The 25,015-nt window shown below is 42.7% G+C and overlaps 1 protein-coding gene across 3 annotated transcripts in view; it reads right to left on the bottom strand.

Annotated features, from left to right (window-relative positions):
* TET1 (tet methylcytosine dioxygenase 1) overlaps positions 1 to 25,015 on the bottom strand; it is a 108,412-nt gene that overhangs the window by 60,885 nt on the left and 22,512 nt on the right. For all 3 annotated transcript variants that reach the window (XR_006282869.1, XM_038409181.2, XM_038409183.2), the window contains 3 exons: positions 15,850 to 18,406; positions 11,524 to 11,614; positions 10,814 to 10,907 (listed from right to left, as the gene is read on the bottom strand). Coding sequence is in view for 2 of the 3 variants with exons in the window: in XM_038409181.2 (XP_038265109.1) it covers positions 10,814 to 10,907; positions 11,524 to 11,614; positions 15,850 to 18,406 (2,742 nt within the window). In the remaining variant the exon portion in view is untranslated. The remainder of the gene's footprint in view (positions 1 to 10,813; positions 10,908 to 11,523; positions 11,615 to 15,849; positions 18,407 to 25,015) is intronic.

Raw genomic sequence — 25,015 nt, 5'->3', positions numbered from 1 at the left:
CCATGGTCCCCAGCAATTTGGAGATCATGGTGTTACTGGGGCAGGCTCATGCCGTGGAATGCCGATTCTGGGCCTGGGAAACAAGCACAGAGTGGTGGGGCCACATAGTGTTGCAGGTCTGGTATGATTCTCAGTGGCTCCGAAACTTTCGCATGCGTAAGGCCACTTTCATGGAACTTTGTGACTTGCTTTCCCCTGCCCTGAAGCGCAAGAATACCAAGATGAGAGCAGCACTCACAGTTCATAAGCAAGTGGCAATAGCCCTGTGGAAGCTCTCAATGCCAGACAGCTACCGGTCAGTCGGTAATCAATCTGGAGTGGGCAAATCTACTGTGGGGGCTGCTGTGATGCAAGTAGCAAATGCAATCATTGAGCAGCTGCTATCAAAGATAGTGACTCTGGGAAATGTGCAGGTCATAGTAGATGGCTTTGCTCCAATGGGATTCCCTAACTGTGGTGCGGCTATAGATGGAACACATATCTCTATCTTGGGACCGGAGCACCAGGGCAGCCAGTACCTAAACCGCAAGGGGTACTTTTCAATGCAAGTACTGGTGGATCACAAGGGACGTTTCACCAACAACAACGTGGGATGGCCGGGAAAAGTTCATGACGCTCACGTCTTCAGGAACTCTGGTCTGTGCATTTGGATGTTTAAAGGGTCGCTGGCGCAGTTACTGACTCACTCAGACCTCAGTGAAACAAATATTCCCATTGTTATCGCTGCTTGCTGTGTGCTCCACAATCTCTGTGAGAGTAAGGGGGAGACGTTTATGGCGGGTGGGAGGTTGATGCAAATCGCCTAGCCGCTGAATACGCACAGCCAGACATCAGGACGATTAGAAGAGTACAGCAAGAGGCGCTGCGCATCAGAGAAGCTTTGAAAACCAGTTTCATAACTGGCCAGGGTACTGTGTGACACTTCTGTTTGTTTCTCCTTGATGAAAACCCGCCCCCTTGGTTGACTCTAAATTCCCTGTAAGCCACCCGCCCTCCCTCCTTTGATCACAGCTTGCATGCGAAGGAAATAAAGTCACTATCATTTAAAAAACATGTATTCTTTATTAATTGATTATAAAAATAGGGAGATAACTCACAAGGTAGCCCAGGAGGGTGTGGGAGAAGGGAAAGAAAAGGCCACTTCAAAACTTGTTGAATGACAGCCTTCTGTTGCTTGGGCTGTCCACTGAGGTGGAGTGGTTGGGTGCCCGGAGCCTCCCCCCTGTGTTCTTGGGCGTCTGGGTGAGGAGGCTATGGAACTTGGGGAGGAGGGAGGGCAGTTAAACAGGGGCAGCAGCGGCAGTCTGTGATCCTGCTGCCATTCATGAACCTTCACAAGATGCCAGAGCATATCCGTTTGATCCCGCAGTAGCCCCAGGGTTGCCTCATGCCTCCTCTGATCTTCCTGCCGCCACCTCTCCTCACGTTCATCGGCCACTTTCCTGTACTCTACTATTGTGTCCCTCCACACATACTACTGAGCTCTGTCAATGCCGGACGACTGCATGAACTCAGAGAATGTTTCATCACGTGTGCGTTTTTTTTGCAGCCTTATCTGATATAGCCTTTGGGATGGAGGAAGGAGGCTTGAAACATTTGCAGCTGCTGGAGGAAAAAAAAAGGGAGTGAAGTATTTTAAAAGATACATTTTACAAAACAATGGCTATACTCTTTCACGGTGAACAACACTGTTCACATTACATAGCACATGTGATTTTGGTAAAAGGTCGCATTTTGCATCTTATATTGAGAGTCTGTGGCTTTGGTGTTGGAGATCACACACACAGTGCCAGGCAACAGAATTCGGCTTGCAGGCGGCCATGGTAAGCCACAGACTTTTGGCTTCTGCAACCTTCATAACAGCAGCGCCCTCCTCTGCCATACCAAGCAAAGCACGCTGAGTTGGCCATTTAGTGCTGCGGTTTTCCTGTTAACGTGCAGCAGCAGAAACCAAACTAATGCCCCCACCCATCCAATTCTCTGGGATGATCGCTTTACCCCTCACCCCACTGCATGGCTGGTATCAGGGAAGATCCCTGCTAGCTAAATGCGAACAGCTAGGCGCCAATGCCCTCCTTCCACCCCCCACCGCGTGGCTAACTGCAGGGAGGATTTCTTTTCAGCCACAGGCAAACAGCCCAGTAGGAATGGCCACCTCTGAATGTCCCCTTAATTAAATTCCCCTATTTCAACCAGGTTACCATGAACAATATCACTCTGCTGAGGATAACACAGAGAAATAAAGAATGGATGTTGCTTGAATGCCAGCAAACACCGGGACCATACGCTGCCAGGCTTTGTCATGCAATGATACCAGATTACTTGCTACTAGCATGGCATGGTAAAGTGTCCTACCATGGAGGACGGAATAAGGCTGCTCTCCCCAGAAACCTTCTGCGAAGGCTTTTAGAGTACCTCCAGGAGAGCTTCATGGAGATGTCCCTGGAGGATTTCCGCTCCGTCCACAGACACATTAACAAACTTTTCCAGTAGCTGTACTGGCCACGAATGCATCCCAAGTCCTCAGGGCTACTTAATAATTAAAAACACTTGCTTTTATAATATGTATTATATTTAAAAAGATACACTCACCAGAGGTCCCTTCTCCAGCTTCGTTGGGTTGGGAGGGTATTTCAGTCAGGGTGATAAAAAGATCCTGGCTGTCGGGGAGAATGGTGTGCTGTGAGCTCTCCTCAAGCTTGTCCTCCTCCTCCTTCTCATGTTCCCTGTCCGCAAAATACTCAGGCATGTCGGAAAGTACCCCATCATCGGAGTCCACGGACAGGGGTGGGGTAGTGGTGGCGGCCCCCCCTAGAATTGCATGCAGCTCAGCGTAGAAGCGGCATGTCTGGGGCTCTGTCCCGAAGCATCCGTTTGATTCTTTGGTTTTCTGGTATGCTTGTCAGAGCTCCTTAAGTTTCATGCGGCACTGTGTTGCGTCCCTGCTGTAGCCTCTGTCCCTCATGGCCTCAGAGATTTTTTGAAACTTTTTGGCATTTCGTCTTTTGGAACATAGTTCTGATAGCATGGATTCCTCTCCCCATACAGCGATCAGATCCAATACCTCCCGTTCAGTTCATGCTGGAGCTCTTTTTTGATTCTGGGACTGCATGGTCACCTGTGCTGATGAGCTCTGCATGGTCAAACAGGAAATGAGATTCAAAAGTTCCTGGGGCTTTTCCTGTACACCTAGCCAGTGCATCCGAGTTCAGAGTGCTGTCCAGAGCGGTCACAATAGTGCACTGTGGGATAGCTCCCGGAGGCCAATACCTTCAAATTGCGTCCACACTAACCTAATTCGAAACGGTGATGTCAATTTCAGCGCTAATCCCCTCGTTGGGGAGGAGTACAGAAATCGGTTTTAAGAGCCCTTTCTGTCAAAAAAAATGGCTTTGTTGTGTGGACGGGTGCAGGGTTAATTCGATTTAATGCTGCTAAATCCGACATAAACTCATAGTGTAGACCAGGCCTAAGTATCTAAACTGAAAACAGTACATTTTATATGGGATAGAACTCTACTTAATAATAGAGGGAAGAGGTTCCTAAAACCGCTCTCCAGAACCTTTGCACAGTGTCAGTTAAACTAGTCAGACAAGGATCAGAACGCTCATATATTAACTAGAGCCAAAAGCTGAACCCCACACTTAAAGAGTTCACTATTGCACCACATAATACTCACTGGTTTTACAGATTAGGAAGTATTGCATTATACAATAATTAGGGCTGTCAATTAATCACATTTAACTCAAATGTACTGTGCTCATTTTATATTACAATATCTGTACTGTAAAAAAAACAAACAAAAAAATAGTATTTTTCAATTCACCTCATACAAGTACTATAATGCAATCTCTTTTTCGTGAAAGTGCAACTTCTAAATGTAAAACAAAACAATGTAAAACTTTAAAGCCTACAAGTCCACTCAGTTCTACTTCTTGTTCAGCCATTCACTAAGACAAACAAGTTTGTTTACATTTATGGGAGATAATGCTGCTTATTTACAATGTTATCTGAAAGTGAGAACAGGCATTCGCATGGCACTGTTGAAGCTGGTGTTGCAAGGTATTTACATGCCAGATGTGCTAAACATTCATATGCCCCCTCATGCTTTGACCTCCATTCCACTGCATACTTTGTATTCTGCGTTGTAACTGAAATCAGTATATTTGAAAATGTAGAAAACATCTAAAGTATTTAAATAAATAGTATTCTATTATTTAAGAGTGTAAGTAAATTTAAATTAAATTAAATTAAATTAAGAACTATTTTTTTAATCGTTTGACAGCCCTAGTTCATGTGAAAGATCAGTTCCTGTGGGGTCCATTTCCCCTAAACTGCGAGATTTGGAAGCATGCGTCCCAGCCTATCAGGGAGACATCTGTAGTAATGATCCTCATGGGAGTAGGCTGCAAGAATGGAACTCCCACACATGTCTTTTGTGGATCCTTCCATCAGTTTAAAGAACTGAGGACCTTCCAAGGTACAGACGCCTGCCTGGATAGACTGTGGTTGTTGGGAGTGTAGACAGTTCTCAGTCATTCCTGAAGACACCAGGAATGTAGTCTTGCTAAGGGTGTCACAAATGTACTGGCTGCCATATGGCCCAGAAATTTCAGGCAAGCTTTGTGTTGTTTGTGGGCTCTGTTGTATTGCTGAAATGAGGCTGGACATTGTGGCAAATCTATCCTTTGGCAAATATGTTCTGGCAAGAAGAGTCCAGAGTGGCCCCAATGAAGTCTATTAGCTCAGCGCGTGTGAGGATAGACTTTTCCTTGTTGATGCAAAGGCCAAGTGAGTGGAACAGAGAGAGGGCCGTGCTGGTTGCTATCTGTACCTCAAGAAATGAGCAACTTTTCCGGAGCCATTCATCCAGTAGGGAAAGATAATTATTCCCATCTGGCAAAGATGGCCTGTGGGAGCCAAGAAAAATTTGGTAAAGACCCTTGGGGAGGTAGAAAAACCAAAAGGTAGGACATGATACTGTTAGTGGTCCCAGCCAATCACAAAACATAGGAAACATCTGTGCGAAGGGTGTATGGTGTTATGAAAATAAGTGTCCTGAAGGTTGAGATGACAAATCAATCTCCCAGATCCAGAGAGGGAATTATCACTGCTAGGGTTACCATCCTGAAGCACTGAGAGCCAGGGCCAGATTAACTTTTTGTGGGCCTGGCGCCATAAATATTTGTGGGCCCCCCCTAGGGAATGAAGGAGCCAGTGGCAAGAGCACAGCGGGCAGGGTGGATTTGATTTAAATCACTACTCAGGAAGACTCGATTTAATCATGGTTTTTCTACATAAAAGTGCATTCTTGTTGGTTGTTTTAACCATAATACATATTCTTCACAACTCAGAGATAGATGTAGGTTTCATTTTAGAAGGTACACACTATATATTTTTAAACAGTGATTTATTTTGAAAACTTTTTAGATGAGTTTTACAGCTATATCAGAAAATGAATGATTGATTATTTCATTTTGAAACTTTGCACTTTTAGAGAGAGGTAAGGAATTGACTCTGTGTACACAAATTTGCAGAGGGACAATAGAGTTGAGGTCTGTTATTTCTCACCTCTCTATAGTATTTATTTATTTTAAAACATTTTTGCTTTTAACAAGCATGTTACCTCTGGAGACACAAATCCACAGTTTGAGAACTGCAAAACTAAGCATCTCTAATGGTATCTTCTAGACTGAGCACCGAGTCCCATTGGGTAGATAGAAAGATTAATCTAAATCTATATAGAAGCCTATGGAACCCCATATGATTGGGTCCCTAATGCATGAACTATTAGAACTCATTTACATAACTTTCCTTAAACATTACATTAATATATTGTCTCATACTATAGAATCAGAATTTATAATCCCTATTCCACGATGAGATTTAATGTATCTTAATTAAAACTCTTTAAATAGGTTTTTTCCTCAAAAAGCATTTTATCAAAAAAATCCGATTTAAATAAAAAAAAGATTTTTTTTTTTTAAAAATCATGGATTTTTAATTCACCCTGACAGCGGGGAATGGTTCGTGGGGGTGGGGGGGGGGAGAATTGGACCCCAGATGAAGCGAGGCAGGTGCCAGGGGCAAGATGAGCACAATGGGGCATGGGGGGGAGGATTAGTCCCTGCTGACTGGAGCAAGGCAGGGGCTGGGGGCAAAAGCACAGCGGGGTGGAAGCTAGAATTGGTCCCTGGAGCAAGGAAGGGGCTGGGGGTAAACTGCAAGCATAGCAGGCTGGGGAGGGGATAAGCAGGATCCCACCCCCGTCCCTACCCACACAGAGCAGGTACCTACCTTCTCCCTGGTTCTAACCCATTCTCTTCATCTCTCTTTGCACTGAGCTGCCCCTCCTCCAGTGTGATGAAGTGGGAATGTTCTTAATGTTTTCTCTGAATAATGTGAGGGTGCCACAGTTTCCCCTATGCATTTCTTAAGTATCTAGGTGGTGGGATAAGGGTGTGTGATTGTTGCAGAGCCCTAGGCAGGTGTGATGCTGTCTTCACAGAGAATGGCTGACAGGAATGCAGGGTCTGGCCAGGAGTTAGGGTGAGGGAGGGGGCTCAGGGTTGGGGAAGGAGGATGAGGTATGGAGTGCTTACCTGGAGCAGCTCCTGTTTGGTGCAAGGGGTGCAGGTGGGAATGGGGGGGGTGCAGGAGCTCCCACTTGGTGCTCAGGGTGGGGGTGGGGATGTGAGCAGGGGGTTCAGGAGTCAGGGCATGGGGTGTGGGGGAGCTGGGGATGTGTGGGGCGTGTAGGAGTCAAGGCTGGAGTCATGGGGGTGCGTGGTGGGGGAAGAAGGAGTCAGGGCAGGAGGCTGCGGGTGTGTGAGGGGGGTGTAGGAGTCAGGGCAGGGGGCTGGGGATGTGGGCTGGGGTCGTGGGGGTGCTCCCAGCCCTGAGCGGCTCACGGCAGGGGGCTGGAGGGAGTATGCCCCGATTCCACCCCCTTCCCCAAGGCCCCACCCTGCCTCTTCTCCGCCTCCTCCCCCAAGTGGTGAGCTCCCTGCAGTCCCGCTCCTCACCCTCCCTCGTGCTGGCAAACAGCTGTTCGGCGGCGGGGGAAGTGCTGAGAGAGGGAGGGGCGGGAAGGTGACATGCTCGGGGAAGCGGGGGAGGAGCTTTGCTGCCAGCAGAGCCTGCTCTTCTGCAGCAGGAGTCCGTAGGACCAAGCTTCTGCCCACTGCCCCCGCAGGAGAGAGTGAGGGGCGGAGAAGAGCGGGAGCCAGGCCAGGGCCCCCTTTGGAGCGTGGGCCTGGCGCCATGGTAAACCCAGTACTGCTGAGAACAGACGTTCAAGGTGTTCAAGGTCCTGAGATCCAGAACTGGTCGCCCACCCACCCCGTCTCCCTGGATTTTCTTTGGGATGAGGAAGTATCAGGAATAGAACCCTTTTCTGACTAAATCTGGGGGAACACATTCGATCACTCACAGTGTTAGGAGGGATTGTATCTCCTGCTTCAAGAGAACCTTATAAGAAGGGTACCTGAAGAGGGATGGGGTAGATAGGGGCATGCAGTAAGAACGAGACCTGGATGGAATAACAGGTAGAAATCATCTCCAAGATCCACCGGTCTGAGGTGATGAGCCCCCAGGAAAATAGAAAATGAGAGCGATGGTCTCCATAAAGGTGGAAGTGGGAAAGGTGCAGCATAGGATCCAAACCAGGAGAGTGTTCATGACCCTCAGCCAACGGTTCAAGGATGTTGAAGGATGTCGTTTTCTGGAAGTTTGCTGTAGAGCAGTGGTTCTCAAACTTTTGTACTGGTGACCCCCTTCACATAGCAAGCCTCTGAGTGCAACCTCCTTAGAACACTTTTAAATATATTTAACACCATTAAAAATGCAGGAGGCAAAGCAGGGTTTGGGGTGGAGGCTGACAGCTCAGGACCCCCCATGTAATAACCTCACAACTCCCTGAGGGGTCCCAACCCCCAGTTTGAGAACCCCTGCTGTAGAGGTTGGTCCTTTCCTAGTGAACCTGGGCTTCTCCATAGAGAGCTCAGCTGTTCTCATGTGCTGGTAGTGGACTGTGTGAGACCACTGAGCAGTCTGTAATCTACTGTATTTTCCCTTTGCTGCAGGTGGTCCAGAGAGCATAGTGTCACCTGAGAATCTTTAAGAGAATGAAGTGACACGTGGCATCACTAAGGGCCCCTCAAAGGGAAGATCCTTGAGGGTAAGTAGGCTCCAGGAGGTGAGCTGGTTCTGGCTGAGTGTGTCTCTTGGAACCCCTCAGCAATGATGATTCATGCTTTCCCATGAGGTCCTAATGGATCAGGAGCCTAGATGGTACTGGGGACTCTGGATAGAGACCCTCAGGAGTCAGTGCGTCAGGTGGCTTTGGAGGCAGTACTGAAGTGTGATTGGTATGCCTTTAATATCTGGGTACAGAAGATGATACTGATGACAATTTTGGCTTGGCTCTGGAGTCCTTGTGTTTCAAAGGCACTGAGTCTGGTGCTGATGCCAGTGCCACTCTAAGTTGTTTACCTGATTGTTTCTGGGTATGCAGCATAGTCTTCTTAGCTGGTGTGTGGCCTTGGTACTGGAGGGGAGGGACCTTCAGCTGTACCCATGTGAGGACACTAGATCTCCTGAGATCCAGATCGATAGGGTGACTTTCCCATTCTCTTATTCCCATTCTGGAGAAAGGGGTCTTTTCTTTTTTGAGGGGCCAGATGGTGTTGAAGGGCCCCCAGGATCTTTGTTTAACCTTGCAGCAGAGATGGTTGCCAGGGCTTTCTGAGCAATTGGATCCAAAGTATAGGGGGTGAATCAGACCCCCACCCCAACCCCGAGCCTCACAGAGTGCTCAATCAACAGGAATTTTAGTCTGTCCCCCCTCAATTTCTTAAATCTGCTTTTAAAACCTGAGAAGATCTTACATTTGGAAAGGATGTGAGTCTGACCCTAAGCCAGTGGCCCTCAACCTTCCCAAACTACTGTACCCCTTTCAGGAGTCTGATTTGTCTTCAGTACTCCCAAGTTTCACCTCACTTTAAAACTACTTGCTTACAAAATCAGACATAAAAATACAAGCACACTGTTACTGAAAAATTGCTTACTTTCTTATTTTTACCAAATAATTATAAAATAAATCGACTGGAATATAAATATTGTACTTATATTTCAGTACATAGTATATAGAGCAGTATACACAAGTCACTATCTAGGTGAAAGTATAGTTTGTACTGAGTTTGCTAGTGCTTTTTACATAGCGTGCTGTAAAATTAGGCAGATGTCCAGATGAGTTGATGTAATCCCTGGAAGACCTATGTGTATCCCAGGTATGCGTACCCCTGGTTGAGAACCACTGCCCTAGGCAGTAGAGGCAACTTGAATGTCCACTGCCATGGGGGGAAAAGACCTATGGCTGATCAGGCAGGGTTTGAAGCTCAGGGTGTTGGGCATAACCCATATACAAGGCTGCAGATCAAGGCCCAGACGGGGCAAAAGAAAAAGGGAAGGGAATGCCCACCCCCCACCTCAAAGCATAAACTGTGCTAAATAACAAAGAAAGAAACAAAGAAAAAGAAAGAAAATACCAAAGAAAAGAAAGGAAGATTAAGTGAGAAAGGTAACAAGCTGCATAGTTAGGTAACAGATACTGCAACACTCTGTCTCAAGCCACAGGCAGTAGAGAAGTAACTGGAGGGACGGTGGGTCTGCCCCCTCCCTATATACCCTTGTATCGGAGCACAGGGGTGTTTAGAGTGCAGGGTCAGACCCATGGACACTGCTCATGAATGCACTTGCTGATGTGAAGTACCCACAGGGACGCTATTCGAAAAAGAATATTTATTTTCCTCCATGAAAAGAACTTTACAATCTTTTTTGGGGTCCTCAATTCACTTAAAACGGATGAATTTTAAAACATCACATGCACATATAATAAGGAACACTTGCTGTGCTAAGTCTAAAAAAGTGATTTGGTCATTCCAAAACTATAAGTAATATGCACTTTACCACACAATACTGCTTATGCACAGTGTATAAATCTCTATGTTTTTGTTGCACAGTCACAGTATTATTATATATACTTTATCTTCACCATTTCAGCTATGAAATTACTTTCTAACTCTACCTCTGATTACATAGTCCTGAATTCGCAATGAAAATATTTCTAAAATCACCTCCATTAAGACTTCCAAAACCTTGTTGTAAGACTTCTGCCTTCATTAAATGTTCCAGCAAGAATAAAGACAACCAGTTCTTTCCTAGCTCTTTCCTGAAACTTGTCTCTGTTACCACATTTCCTGGCTCCCATAAAACAATAAGTGATACAATCATAGGGTAAAAACTAAATGCCAAAGTATCTACATTTCTGAGATCCGAGTTCACTTCCTCAAAGATAGTAGTGAGTGCCATGGTATCTCAAAGCTACACTTCTTTATCCACTTCCACTACACTTTGTTTGTTGTCTTCAGGCACTCACAGAACTGAAAGGTGGTTTTAAAATGTCATTGCATAGCTTTCCATCTCTCCTGAGCAACCATGCCTTCCTTTATCTCTTTTACTCACAGTAACTTTGTTAACTAGGGACTCTACCTTCCAAAAACTCTCATGATCCTGCTTTTCTTAATTTGGTCACTTCTCCTTTGAGCACCTTTCTGTACTGTAAACTACATTACAACACAATGAACCAGAGCTTAAAAATATAAAACGATACCATGAGTGTACTTTTTCCTCAGCTGTAACAATAAGGAAATATCTATGAAGAACTAGATATTCAGCCAAGAATCAGGTGCTATTTACGCTGTAAACCTATAATGTCAAAATGTAAACACACTAATGTAATAGAAAAACTTACCCATTTGGCAATCGGACACCCCTGAGAGCTTTTTCCTTCCTTGCCTGTATAAACCACTACCTCTATTCTGACAGCACTTCCTTTTGCTCCATACCTGCATAAAATAAAAAGTTTATGAATATAAACGAGACTCCTTTTTAACACCTGTTAGTAATTTAAACTGGGAACTGAAAAGAAACAAAATATTTATCTATTTTAAGATGTGAAAAAGCACTTTTTACATTAAAAATAAATCTGCAAATACCACTTTAAAATCCTCCTTTCTTCCCCCAACAAACTCCTGCTACTAGGGTTGTGTCATTTTGGAAATAGAAATTGTCTCTTTGATTTCTGTATGTAGAGAACATGTTCTATAATTTCATTTATTCTTTCATTATTTTGACCCCTTTCTCTATTTCTGCATATATATATTTGCCTGTCTGCCTACTGGGCTCGAGAACCAAATCTTGACTTCCTTGGGAGTTGAAAGAACCTAGCACTTGGCAAGATTGGAAATAGCTTTTGCTCTAAAAAGATGACAACATTTGGTGTTGATGCAATAGTTCAGTCCATGTACATCAGAAAGAGAAGATGTGGTACCAATAATTACTGGGGGGAAAAGAAGTGAAGGCTGGCAAAGGCCAAACAATGTCAGCCATACCATATTATTTTCTTCTTTTATACAATAATAAATCATTTTTATCACTATATAGTGAACTGATTTTTCTCACCTGTTTTCCATTATTTCCCTGACAGCAGCAACACTTGGTCCTGTCCCAAGGTGTGTATAATATGGGCCTTCATCTTTCTCTATAATTTGCTCTGCAGGAAGGATGAGAAAAATAAATTTGGCATTTACAAAATTTATTTACAACTTTAAATAATAACCATACAAGTTTGTTACAGAATTATCCCTTGAATTAAATGCATAAAATCTTAAAGCCTTTAATCATGATTAATACATAGTATATTAATAGGCCTCTTCTTAAAGAAGCAATAAAATACAACCTTTGTGAAATTTGCTATCTTCCATAACCTGATAATGGACTTTTTCCTTGACACTATAAATCAATCAATTAATAACGACAATAATATTTTGCATTTCTAGAGCACTTTCTATCAGAGATTTACAGAATTTATAAATATTTATGAATTAAGCCTCACAATACCCCTGTGAAGTAGGGAAATTTTCTTACTTCATTTTAGAGATAGGGGAATTGAAGAATAGAGAAGTTAAACCCAGTGTCACACAGGAACCTATAGCAGAACTGGGCACATGACACAGATCTCCTTACTATTTGGTGCTTTATGCACAAGACCAGAATTTTAGGACCAGAATAAGAAATCAGCCCCATTGGGCATGTTCTGTTATTTGATCTGTTCACACAAGCTGTGGAGTGAATCTACCCTGCACTAACCTGCCACAGACTAACTTTATGGACCCTGCTGATGCACATTAACAGTTTGTTAATGTACTTTGATCTAGTTCATTTTCAAAGAGGACTAATCAATGAAGCTTTAATGTGGATCAGCAGAGTCCACAAGGATGATTAGTCTGCAGCAGACTACTGCAGGATAGATTTACACCCCAGCTTCCAACGAACTAAGGATATGTCTACACTAGACAGCTTTTAGCAACACAGCTGTACCACTTAGCCATGTCGCTAAAAGGCACGCAGTGTAGCCTCTGTTTGTCAGCAGGAGAGCGGAGAGCGCTCCTGCTGACAAAGCGCTGTTCAAACCAGAACTTGTCATTGACAAAAGTTTTGTCTTTCACTTGCCAGTGTAGACAAAGCCTAACTGTTCCTGTAGACATGCCCTTAATCTTTGTCACCTGAGTGCTTTGAAAGTCAGAAAGCATGAGAGAACTGCATATTGTTGGTGCCACCCATTAAGCAGTATCAGTACAACTCTCAACACTATGTTGGTTCTGAAGGCCTCTAGCCAGAATTTTAGTTAACTTTTTTAATGCCACCCCTTAGAACAAATCAACCGAAACAGTTACCTGGTACAGCTGGTCAAAAACATTCCAATGAAACATCTTTCCATCAAAATTTGTCAATTCGTCAAAATTGAAATGTTCGGCAGACAGTTTGATTTGGCCAATGTTCCAATGGAAATCTGCCTGATTTTCTCCCACGTCACCTGCTTGGCTCCTGGTCAGCCTGCCAGGTGGACTACCACAGGCTGTATCTACACAACAGACCGTACAGCGGCACAGCTGAACTGCTGCAGCTGTACCACTGTAAGGTCTCCCATATAGCCACTCTATGCAGATGGTAGAGAGCTCTCCTGACAGCATAATTATATCACCCCCAATGAGCAGCGGTAGCTATGTCAGCAGGAGAGCATCTCCCGCCAACACAGCACTGTCCACACCGGCACTTTTGTCAGTGAAACTTTTGTCAGTCAGGGGTGTGGTTTTTTCACAGCCCTGACTGACAAAAGTGCTAATGTACACAAAGCCACAGAGAGCAGGGAATTCTTGGCTCCAGGGAAGCCCTGCCAAGGAGATGCCCAGAGCCACAGCCTCAGTCCCTTTTGTAGTTAATTTCAAAATGTTGGGGGGGACAGAGGGGTGAGTTGTTCTGAATTAAAAATAAACCCATTTTCGAAATACTGAATTCTTCCATAAAGCAGAGCTACCTTTCTCCATCCAGCTTTATTCCTTGGCCACCCTGAGTCCTGAAGGTATCCTTTCATTGTAGGCTTTAAAGGCTTATAGGGTCCACAATCCCTACCTACAGCATTCCCCCATGTAGGGTATGTCTACACAGCAGTGTGAGCCCAGGCTTGAGCCTGGGCTCAAGCCAAACTCTGTTTGCATCCACACATCACTTGTGCTAACCTCGGGCTCAGACCCAGGGTCCCAAGACCTTGCAGGGCTGGAAGGTCCGAGCCTGTGCTAAGCTGGTACCTACGGTCCAAGCCCTATTGCTTTCCTATGTGCACATGGCCCTGGTTTAACTTGGGTCCCAGAAGTCCTCTGAATCTATCTCAGAGTTCCCAGCGGCAGAGGAGCAGTGCTGCAGGCAACCAGTATAGTGGCTGGAAGTGCCATTACTGCCTAGCCAAGCGTGCTGCCCCTTCCTGCTCTGGCTCCTCTTTGCTGCTGTGCAGAGCTTGCCCAAAGCAGGGAGCAAAGCTGACAGGTGATACGCAGCTCGCAGCTGCCAGGATTTTGGGGGTCATCCCTGCCCCAACTGTGCTGAGCTGGGCTCTCTACTGCTCCCTCTCCCTGCAGAGCCGTTACTTGGTCCTGCTCTGCTTTCTGTTCCTTGCTCCCAGGAAGCCCCTGCCATCCCTGAGGTTGCGTGTGCAGAGGTGCCTGGGTAGCATGCACTGCGAGTGAGAGCCAGCCCCAAAATTTCTCCACAGTCTCCTGGGGATCTCTAATCCCTGCCTCCTGGTGCGTGTGTGTGTGCGCGTGCGTGCGTGCATGTGCGCGGGGGCAGGGATAAGTTATCCTCCAGGGAAGGGGTGCTGGAGCACACTGCACTCCAATCCCTGGAGATGTACTTCATAGTTTCACAGCTGGTAGCAGACACGCTGGGGTTTGTGTGCGTTTTTCCTCTGAAACCTACATTTTATGTGACATTTCAAAACAGACAAAAATAAATAAAACACAAACCAAAACAAAACACCTTCACTGAACATTCCATTTTAAAAATTAAGAATGACAAAGTTTCATTTTAATAGTTTGACAACCCTAGAGACTGAGGTCCTAATTATCTTCAGAACATTTTTCTGCCAACGTGACTCAGCCTAAGGGGTGGAGAGTCCAATTCTCAGATTAGATGGTCGTTTAGTATAAAACCTTCTCGAACTGCAGCCATTGGTTCTACTGAGACTGCCATCAAATGAGTTAATTATGCAGCTTACGTACTTGGGGACTCCTTATGTGCACCTGAGTCCCATCAACAGCACTGCCACAGTTAAGAAACAGGGTGGGCAGTAGAGTTTCCCTATATTGCATCACGTTCCTAGAGCTCGAGTGTCGACATTGCTGTGTAGACATACCCTTAAACAGTCAACTTCACCCTGTGAGGATGCCCTGTGTCTATGTAAGGCATAAAGGTCCCACACCATGGGTACAAATTTTTATGCCGTTAGCCTCATCTCCCACACTCTATGTAAGGGCTTGTCTATACTACCGGCCGGATCGACGAGCAGCGATCGATCCGGCGGGCGTCAATTTATCATGTCTACTATAGACGCGATAAATCGACTGCTGATCGCTCTAGCGTCAACTCTGGTATAGTGAAGAAACCACAGTAAGTAGATCTAGGTACGTCGACTTCAGCTACATTATTCACATACCTGAAGTTGTATAACTTAGATCAATTCCCACCCCCACCCCCCGTAGTGTAGATCAGCCCTCAGACTCTGGGATAACAGACACCCATAATCCTTCTGCAAGGACTCCTACAACAGTTGTGACAAGCCAGTCTCAAGGACCACCAATTAAGGCATCATGACCACCCATATCTGTGCCCTATCTCAAATTCTAGGTATGAATGTTGTCCCCTGCCTTGTCAGCCCCGTGCAGTGTTTAGAAGGCAAAAAATTCCCTGTGGCTTGGCCAATCTGTCCCGTGGAAATTCCTTCTTAACCTCGACAATAACGACTGATGAACTGGAGCCCACTTCCATGCCCCAAGCCAGTAGTCACAGAGTCAAAAGTGGAAAGATGGCCCTTAACTGGAGGGATGAGTGAATGTCTCTCCCTCCCCACTGTTCATCTTTACATGCCCCCTGAACTCCCCACACACACAGGCCAATCACTGATCTGGTGACTTAAAACTTAACAGCTACAAGGCAGAGAAAACCCATAAAGCCACCTCACTGAAGTCACCCACATAAGATGGGGTAGGGGTAAAAGCACCTTCCTCCCTCCCCTTGATGCCTAACTGGCAAGGACCCAGCAAACAATGACCCTCGTGGAGACAGAGGTCTGCACATAAAAATATTAAAAGGGTGCTTTCTTCTATTAAGAGGAGTGATGTGAATATATATTATTTGAAAGGTGCATGCAATAATTACCTAATAGGCACTTACCAACACAGTCACAGATTGGAAATTCAGACTGTCCTTTTTTGGTAGGTGTATCGATCAGATTTTTTGTAGGAGTGTCTAGGAACTTCATAGGAGATTCAAGAAAACTGCTGAGTGTATTCTTTGCCGGAGAACATCCCAAGTCACCTATACTCTGGGGGTTTTCAGTACCCAAACTTGTTGATGTCAGAACTGTAATTTCACCTGCACAATCTATATTCCTGAGAGTTTCTACCGTGTGGGGTAAGTGGGTCTCACAACAGGTAACTGGGAGTGTTTGCAACTTCTGATCCAATTGTTGCTCTGCAGCATTCTGCTGAAAATTTGCGTGGTCTTCATCAGATATCTCATGAGCTCTCTGGTTAGACTGATTAAGTGTTTGAGGCAAGGGATACTTCTGAATGACATTCATTGTTTGCTGTACCTGAGAATTACTATATTTTTCTGTAAACATCTGTACATTTTCACTTGGTCTGTTTAAACACGATTCAGTTTTAAGTTGTGAAGCAACCATAGGATTACTGGAAAGCAGGCCATTATATTGTGAAGAGGTAACAACAATGTCACTTTTCAGTGGATCAATACCTTGTGTGTCACTGGAGCCTACAGTTTTGATGTGCTCAGTTACTACTTCACAGCCAAACAGCTTGTCTTTTGTTTTCTCCCATGGTACCTCAGGTAGATGTCTATGGATTTTTATCTGAGTTTGTGGAAGAAATAATCTAGTTTTTTGTTGTGATGATAAAGTACTTTGATTCAGTTCCTTCTGTACTTTGGTTCTGGGAGATTTTTTTTTTGATGCAGCTATTTTCAAATCCCGTGGCATGGTACGACCAAGTGGTTTTGATGTTATCCAAATGTCCTGCAACTCATTATGCTGGTATGCCAACTGCTCTTGCTGTTTTTGATTATTTTCTTGATAGTCCGGTACTTGAGGCTTCTTTTTGTGTCTTTGTTTCCATGGTACAGTTTTTCCTTTTTTATGTGTTGGCTGTTTTTGCTTTACTAACAATGAGCTATAATTGTGCCTTATAAACACAGACTGTTTTTTCTTCAGTAGGCACTGGTCCTGGTTATGTTTTGGCTGAATCTCATGTGATATTAGACTGAGAAGTGATGTCTTTACATCATTCTTCTGCTCTGGACTTGTCTGATTTGATTCAATTATTGCTGCAAGTTGAGTTAACTGTGTAGCTACATCTTCTTCATCCTGGCTGTGAATTCCTCCTTCCTTAATTGCAAAATTACTTTTCAAGTTCAGATCATTATAAGCTTTGTTTTTCTCAAACTGGTTCAGAATCTCCAATTTGCTACTTGTTTGATGGGCATTACATGAATTGTTGAAACACGTAGCAATGGTAACTTTATCATACAGAGAGTTTTTCTTGGTAGTATGACCTGAAGATGACTTTGCATTAGGTACTGAAACAGATAAAGATTTGGTCTCTCTTGGGGATACATATGATCTATATGATCCACTGGTAGTATTAACAGATTTATCAGGGGGTTCAGAAACAGTACTTTGGCCATTGTACAACACTGCCTTATTAAGGAGCTGCTTCTGTGAACGAGCACAGCGACTCAAGAGATGTTGTTCATTCTGTAAGTAAGTCTCTTTGATTTCTTTTAATGTAGAAGAAGTCAAAGAGCAGGAAATGTCCCTTTTGTAATTACGGAATAAATGGGATGTTGTTTGTTCTGCATGTTCAATATTTTTTGTTTTATCTGGTGCAGATGCTTCTAATGGGGCTTCTGATAATTTTGTTAATGCTTCAATAGCTACAACCTGCTCTACAGTTAAGTTTCTGTTTTTAATCAGGGACAAAAAAGTTGGCTGAAGTGAGGAGTTTTCAAGTTGTGTCTCTTTGTTTGGTATTTTAACAGCACCTTTTTCAACATGGACTTCCTTTTCAGGCACAGGTGTATAACATGACCTTTCCTGTATATCCACAATGGAATTAGTTTGCAAAACTGAATTGTCAGATCCTTCAAAGGTCTTGCAGGTACAGTTTGACTTCTGCCTCAGGAAAACATTTCCTTGTTTTTCTGGATGAGCACAGCAAACACCAGTTGTCAAAGTGCTTACAACATTATTCAGATTAGCAGTATTTATTTGATGTGAAGGGGAGTTGTTTTCTCTGCAGTTGTTTGTCAAATCTGCCCTTTCTTCTACAATTACTTTTGTCAGTGACACATCAGATTCTGATGGTGGATAATGTATGTTTATAATGCCATTTCTAATGGTTTGTGCAAACAACTTTTTTGGCTCAACTAATTCACTGGGAGAGACTGCTCTTTCTTCTTCAGAATTTTTCAGGTGTTCATTATCTGTCACAGTTCCATGGATATCTCCATTGACACAGATGCTAAATGATGGTTTTTCATTATCTGTCCACTTCTCTGCTTCTAAGCCTGTCATGCTTTCTTTTTCATTAGACTGTACATTTTCAAAGGGTACTGTTTGATTTGTTTTCACCCTGTATTTTTCACCATGACCGCATATACTGCATTCCATGAGTCCTGGTCTGAGGCCATTTACTGGTTTGTTTTCTAAATCTGCCTAAAAAACAATACAAAAAATAGTTGTATCAGCTGTTTAAAATGTAAGGTAAGAAGCAGTGACTCTACACTAATTAAACCCTTTCATGGATGATGTAAGGAATGCCATGATTGAGCATTAGCAAACAGAGCAGCTGCAGAACAAGCCAGTAGCACAGGCAATCAATATAAGAAGATCTGAAGATGAAGGACTTGAGTCTCACTTAAACTAAAGACCCTTTACAACACTCTGGCAATAAATACAAATGTAATGGGGTTTAGTGTAACAAGAGTCAGGCCCTCAGGCCTCAATCCTGCAATGAACTTTGTTTTAGCAGACACCTTATGCCTCTCTGGAGCTCATTGCAGGATTAAAGTCTAAGGCAGGGGTAGTCACTAGGCGGACCACTGGCCAAACTGGACCACCAGACACTTTGACCATACCCCGAAATCTTTTAATTTACATACTAGTAATTAATTATTATTATTATTATTTTATTATTATTTTCTCTGGAGCCTGGACCTTGACTATACCTTGGCCAAGAAATTTTGACGTTGACAAAAAATAATTGATTAACCCTGGTCTAAGGGCTTGTCTACATGAGAAAGTTTTACCAGTTATATCAATATAATTATACCAGTATAATTAAACCACTATAGTTATACCAGTGTAATTCTCCATGTGGACACTCTTATTTTAGCATAAGAGTAACTTTTGGGGGGTCAGCTTACACCTCTTCCAAAGCAACATAAGCTAACCCCCAAAAAGTCACTCATTCCTGATTAAGTGTCCACATAGGGAGTTATACAGGTATAATTATATTGGTTTAAATTCACACCTTATATTATACTTTAGACCTTTCCCATGTAGACAAGTTCTAAGAGAGATTTAAACAGTAAATAACACTTTTATGATGATTTTAGATTAACTATATTTTACCAATTAAATGTTGCATTAAGTATCAATACCTCTTGCACAATACATCATCAAGGCTGTTGTATATCATACACCATAGTGACTTTAGGGAGAGTATTAGGAGGGTACCCTTTCGCTGCACCAGTTTAATCAAAATTTTAGAGTTTGATTTAAAATAAAAAATGTCTAGTCCTAATCACTGCAAATCAAACCTTTCAAATGTGACACAAACATGACACGTCTTCCTGAAACTTCAGATAACCTGAAACAATGGACAGATTCTACCCCAAGTTCTCAGAGTTGCAACTGACAGCAGAATTTGGATGGAAAGCCAATACAAAAAGTCTACATTAATAACATTTTCAAAGCAGGGGAGATGGGGAGGGATCAGAGCATATAAAACTCTACACACCACTTAAGTTCTCCTTAAGCCTTAGAACAGAGTTTATGCAAGACTTAAATGTATGAGGCTTTGCGAAGACCCTCTGCACAGGAGTGAATTTTACCATATTTAATGGAACAGAGCACTGTGAAGTTTCTTTTGTGTGGCAAATTGATGGGCATCTCCTGATGACAAGTGGAAAATTGGTACATATACATGGCTCAAATGAATGTTTGCATTGTATCTCAGCAGAGCACTATCTGACCACTGAACATTCTCTGATGTAACTGAGCAAATTTTCTTATTTTTCCATTTTAACTTCAGTATTCTAATAATAATTTTTTAAGTGAAATGTGTTCTCCATCTTCACTGGGACTACACATATATTATTGGAGCCATGTCAGGTAACGAAACAAAGTTGGAATGTTTCATATTGGGAACTACATTAATAATGTGCATCATACAAGCTATTACTTTATGAAGGAAGAATCTATATAATTTAAGAAAACATTAAAGCAGGCAATCAGGGTGAATAAAAATTGATGTTTTGGTTACTTTAATTAAAAAATTGATTATTAATTTTAATTGGATTTTTACTGAAATTAAATACATTTTTATTTTTAAAAATAAACCCATTTAAAATTAAATTTGAAATTACGACAACCTGTGTTAAGGCCTAAACTTTCTACAACCTATTAAAATAATTTAACTTTTTTTAAAAAAAGCTACATCAATAAGCCCTCCTCAAATTTTAATAAGTCAAAGAGTGTTGCATTTTTAATTATAAACAGAATCAGGAGAAAAACATTTTTAACTTTGGGGTCAACTCACATGTTATAAATATGTCATAATTTCATATATTGCATTAAGTAAGTATCTATATTATTTTCAGTCTTTACAATATTCAGAAATACTTCCTGTTTCCGTGCAGAAAAGCTTTTGCGTAAATTACTTTTGGTGTGAGTTTAGCAAACAGGTGAAGAGACAATATTTTCTTCATTTTATTCAAAGTTAAGAAACCAGCTGGGAATTGAAAAAGCAGGAAAGCTTGTTTTTGTTTTCTGATCTATAAATAAAAACCAGGTGGGAGAGAATCAGATATACTAATCCTAAAAATGTAAAAGACATGGGACCAGATTTTCAAAGATACTTAGGCATCTAAAGAAGCAATCCCTAGGCGTTTTCAAAATCTGGCTAAGTAGGTTAAGCACCTAATTAGCTCCCATTGATCTCAATAGCTGTTAGACACCTAACCTGCTTAGGCACTTCATAAAATCCTACTAGGCACTGTGACAGATCCAGACCAGTGGGGTTCAGGAGTCTGGTAGAAGGCAAATATACTGGCCACTGGATGAATAGTTTTCTGTTCCCTGAGTGTCCAGAGCAATTGCCCTAGAGCAATCAGGAACCTGCTAGAACCAATTAAGACAGACAAGCTAATTAAGACACCTGGAGCCAATTAAGAACTTACTAGAATCAATTATGGCAGGCAGGCTAATCAGGACACCTGGTTTAAAAAGGACCTCCCATCAGTTATGGGGGGGCACGGGGCGGGGCGGTGCACTGCGCGCAAGGAGTGAGAAGGCATGCTGCAGGAGGACTGAAGAGTACAAGCATGATCAGGCTTCAGGGAGGAAGATCCTGCCCTGAGGATAAAGAAAGTGCTGGCGGAAGGCCAGGGGGAAGTAGCCCAGGGAGTTGTAGCTGTCATGCAGCTGATACAGGGAACATTGTAGACAGCTGCTATCCACAGGGCCCTGGGCTGGAACCTAGTGTAGAGGGTGGGTCTGGGTTCCCCCCATCCCCTGATCAGAAGCAGGAGGAGTTGACCTGGTCTGTGAGAAACACCAGAAGGGAAGGTCTAATTTGGAAAAGGGATCTGGCCTGTCCCTGACCCACTGGGTGGGACACAGAGACTGCGGGGATTGTTTTCTGTTTCCCCCATGCTGGACAGTGATGAAGTTAGCTGAGTGAACAGCAGGTTTGAGCCTCTAGCAGAAGTGGCCAAACTGAGGGCTGCCGTAAACCTCTGAAGCGAGCAAATCTGCCAAAAAGTGTAGCACCCACCAAAGCAGAGAAGGAACTTTGCCACAGCACCTAAGTACTTTTGAAAGTCTGGCCCATCGTGACCAGAAACAAACTGTCAATTCACTACATAAAATTAATACTTTATTTGCTTAATAAATCAGTTAGTTTTAAATGCAAAACATGTTTTTAATAAACTTTTTCTTATGTATCTAGCATATTTAAGGTAGTTTTATTTAAATCATAAAAACTATTTGCTGCTGTGTGCATGTTTATTGAATTCTACTGTCCATCCAAATGCAGCATGATACAAATCCTGAGTAAAAAATGATCATCCAGTAAGAAAGATATGGATCATTCACTATTTCATAACATAAAAAAGTAAAATTTAAGACTCTTGAATAAATTATATTAAGCAATATGATTTCTTAAATAAATGTGCATATAGTCTATCTCCTGGTTAGTAAAAAGAAGCACCAAATTTAGTTTAAAGCCTACATTTAATTACAGATTAACATGTTTTAATGGTTATATCAAGCAATAAGAATGAACCTTTCTGTAGGAAAATAACTAAAGTACAAATGCAAAAGAGGATTAAAATCCATTATTTAAATCAAGATGTCCTACTCGGTAATTGAAATCACTTTGATTTAAATCAAACCACCTTAGCAGGCAATGCTTCCAGAAATCCACCATTCAAAACTAAACTTACAGCTCAGACACCAGATGGAGCTTGGTGTTCACTTTAAAACAGTTTTCTCTTTGATAAACAAAATAAGATAAGAAAGCAGGGACCCTAAAGTACACATAGATAACACCATCGATTTTATCAGAGGCATCACAAGACCTGTTGGGTCATGGTTGTGAAAACAGATTATTCAGCAACTATGTAGTAAACCAAAATTTAGGAAAACCAGGCTATGAAAAAACGAGACCTTATTTAACCAACTTTCATTAAACTGAGATATTTATCTATGTTCTTGTAAGCTGCACCCCACGGACCATCTATCTGAACCAGACCCTGCATTTAAACTAAGCCTTTTATTTATTTAATTTCATTTTATAAGAAGGTGAACTGAAAGATGAAACTGTACTTTCTGTTGAACAGAAAGTTTGTCACAGGTACGGAGACCATTGTTAGGGAAGGCAATTACCTTAGTCCCTGTAGGTGGACATACTGAGTATGAAACCTAGGGTGAAACCGTGGTCCCCCTGAAGTCAACAGAAAAAACTACCCCTACTCTTTAATGCCTTATCCTACACCAGAGCATGCCCATTGTCTCTCTATGACAGGAGACAAAAGGATTCTGAAGCATATCCCTCAGTTGCTGGTCATTTTGAGTACATCCCTCACATCAGTTCCAAAGTTGCCCATGTTCTACACAAAATTGGTGTCCTCTCACTTCTGCATTTAGAAACAAAGAATTATGAAACTGAGGTAACGGAAGAGTTCTTTATGTTAAAGGAATGAATCCACCAACAATTTAAGATTCCAGCATGAATATATTTATATTCCTTATATTCTGGGTCATTGTCACACATTTGGGCATTGCAAGATTGAGAGGTATGTTCTGAAAAACCATAGAGTTGCACAGAAAAAGGAACAGGACAACATATCAATTTGCTTTTATTCCCAGAGACTGATTTACCTACCAGCTGGCACCTTCAACACACAAGGTCCATTGACATACAGTATGTGACCTACATGATTCTTCAGAGCAGACCCTTAATTCTTTTGCAGCAATACACTCAATCATTTTGTCCTTTAATAAAATAATTTTAGGAACCCCAGTGTTATTGCTGGGCTTGAAAATCATCAGGAGAGTCACAGTGGCCCCAAGCCTGCAAGTGACCGAGTGCGCGCAGGTGCACTGATGTGCCTGTGCAAAGCCCCAGTCACCTCAGTAATAAAGGGTTTTATTCTAAAAATCAAACTATTTCCTGCACTCCATAATTTCCACTAATATTTTTGGAAGTTATCCACATGCACTGAGCAGAAAAAAGATCCTGATGAATCATGTCATTGGCATGGGTTTGGTTTATATCTTATTTTTCCATATAAGAACTGGAAGTATCATGACATATGTTCCAATAAAAATAATCAAATTCTGTACCATTTGCCCACTAGATTTTTTTCTCTCTTTTTCTTGTGAAAAGATACTAACACAGAGTCACAAAATACAATAGATTTTTGTTCTTGTGATCAGAATTGCTAGTGGCTTTTCTTGTTTAATAATTAAGGTTGGTTTTTCTTTGCTGGCTATATGAACATAAGAACTGCCATACTGGGTCAGACCAGTGGTCCATCTAGCCCAGTATCCTATCTACTGACAGTGGCCAATGCCAGATGTTTCAAAGGGAATGAACAGAACAGGGGAATTATCAAGTAATCCATCCCCCCGTGTTGTCCAGTCCCAGCACATGGCAGTCAGAGGCTTAGAGACACCCAGAGTATGGGGTTGCATCTCTGACCATATTGCTAATAGCCATTGACGGACCTATCCTCCATGAACTTATCTAGTTCTTTTTTTAATCCAGTTATAGTTTTGGCCTTCACAACACCCCCTGGAAACAAGTTCCACAGGTTGCTATGCCCCACTGTAAAAAGAAATGTTCATAGAGGACTTCGCAGAGCAGGGTTCACATAATTATTTTCTCAAGATATATTGCCGTCAGGTTCTTCACTTATTCTGCTTACATATTGTGATAAAGAATGGACCAACATTCACCACAGGAGTCCAGAGCCATCTCTAAACTCTATGATATGTAGTAAAAGAAGATAGTCCTTGGCATCCTGGTTTCAACCCTTTTGTTCCCTACATATAGTAGTAGCATGAGGTACTGTGATAAGCGGATGTAACCCAGAACAATTACTTCTATGACCTGAAATAAAAGATAACACACAGACCCAGATCCCAGCAAGAGTGGTTAATGGGATCAGACACTCCAGAAGAGTTATATAACAAGAAATGACATGACCCTACCCCTTTCACTGGGAGCATGGGGTTCTGCCCAGGTGTTGCACAACAGAGCTACAATGCAGGCACCAGTCTAGTATTCATAGGAATGCTACAAACTCTTAGCCCCTGTGAATGACAGAAATGACTTGAGAGTGCAACTGTTCCCTTGCGCATTGTGTCCATCCACAGGGAACTGGTGTGTGTGGGAGTTGAACAATTGTGCACAAGACTTCTCTTCATCCAGTATTCTAGTTGTACCTACTGCCACACTATTTGAGAACACACCGTTTTCCCTGCATGTCCATTCGGATTGGCACAGAGCTGGTGGTATCTCAGGAATAGTCTCTA

This window comes from Dermochelys coriacea, chromosome 7 (genome assembly GCF_009764565.3).
Source record: "Dermochelys coriacea isolate rDerCor1 chromosome 7, rDerCor1.pri.v4, whole genome shotgun sequence".
NCBI lineage: Eukaryota > Metazoa > Chordata > Testudines > Dermochelyidae > Dermochelys > Dermochelys coriacea.
This window is presented reverse-complemented; position numbering and strand designations above follow the sequence as displayed.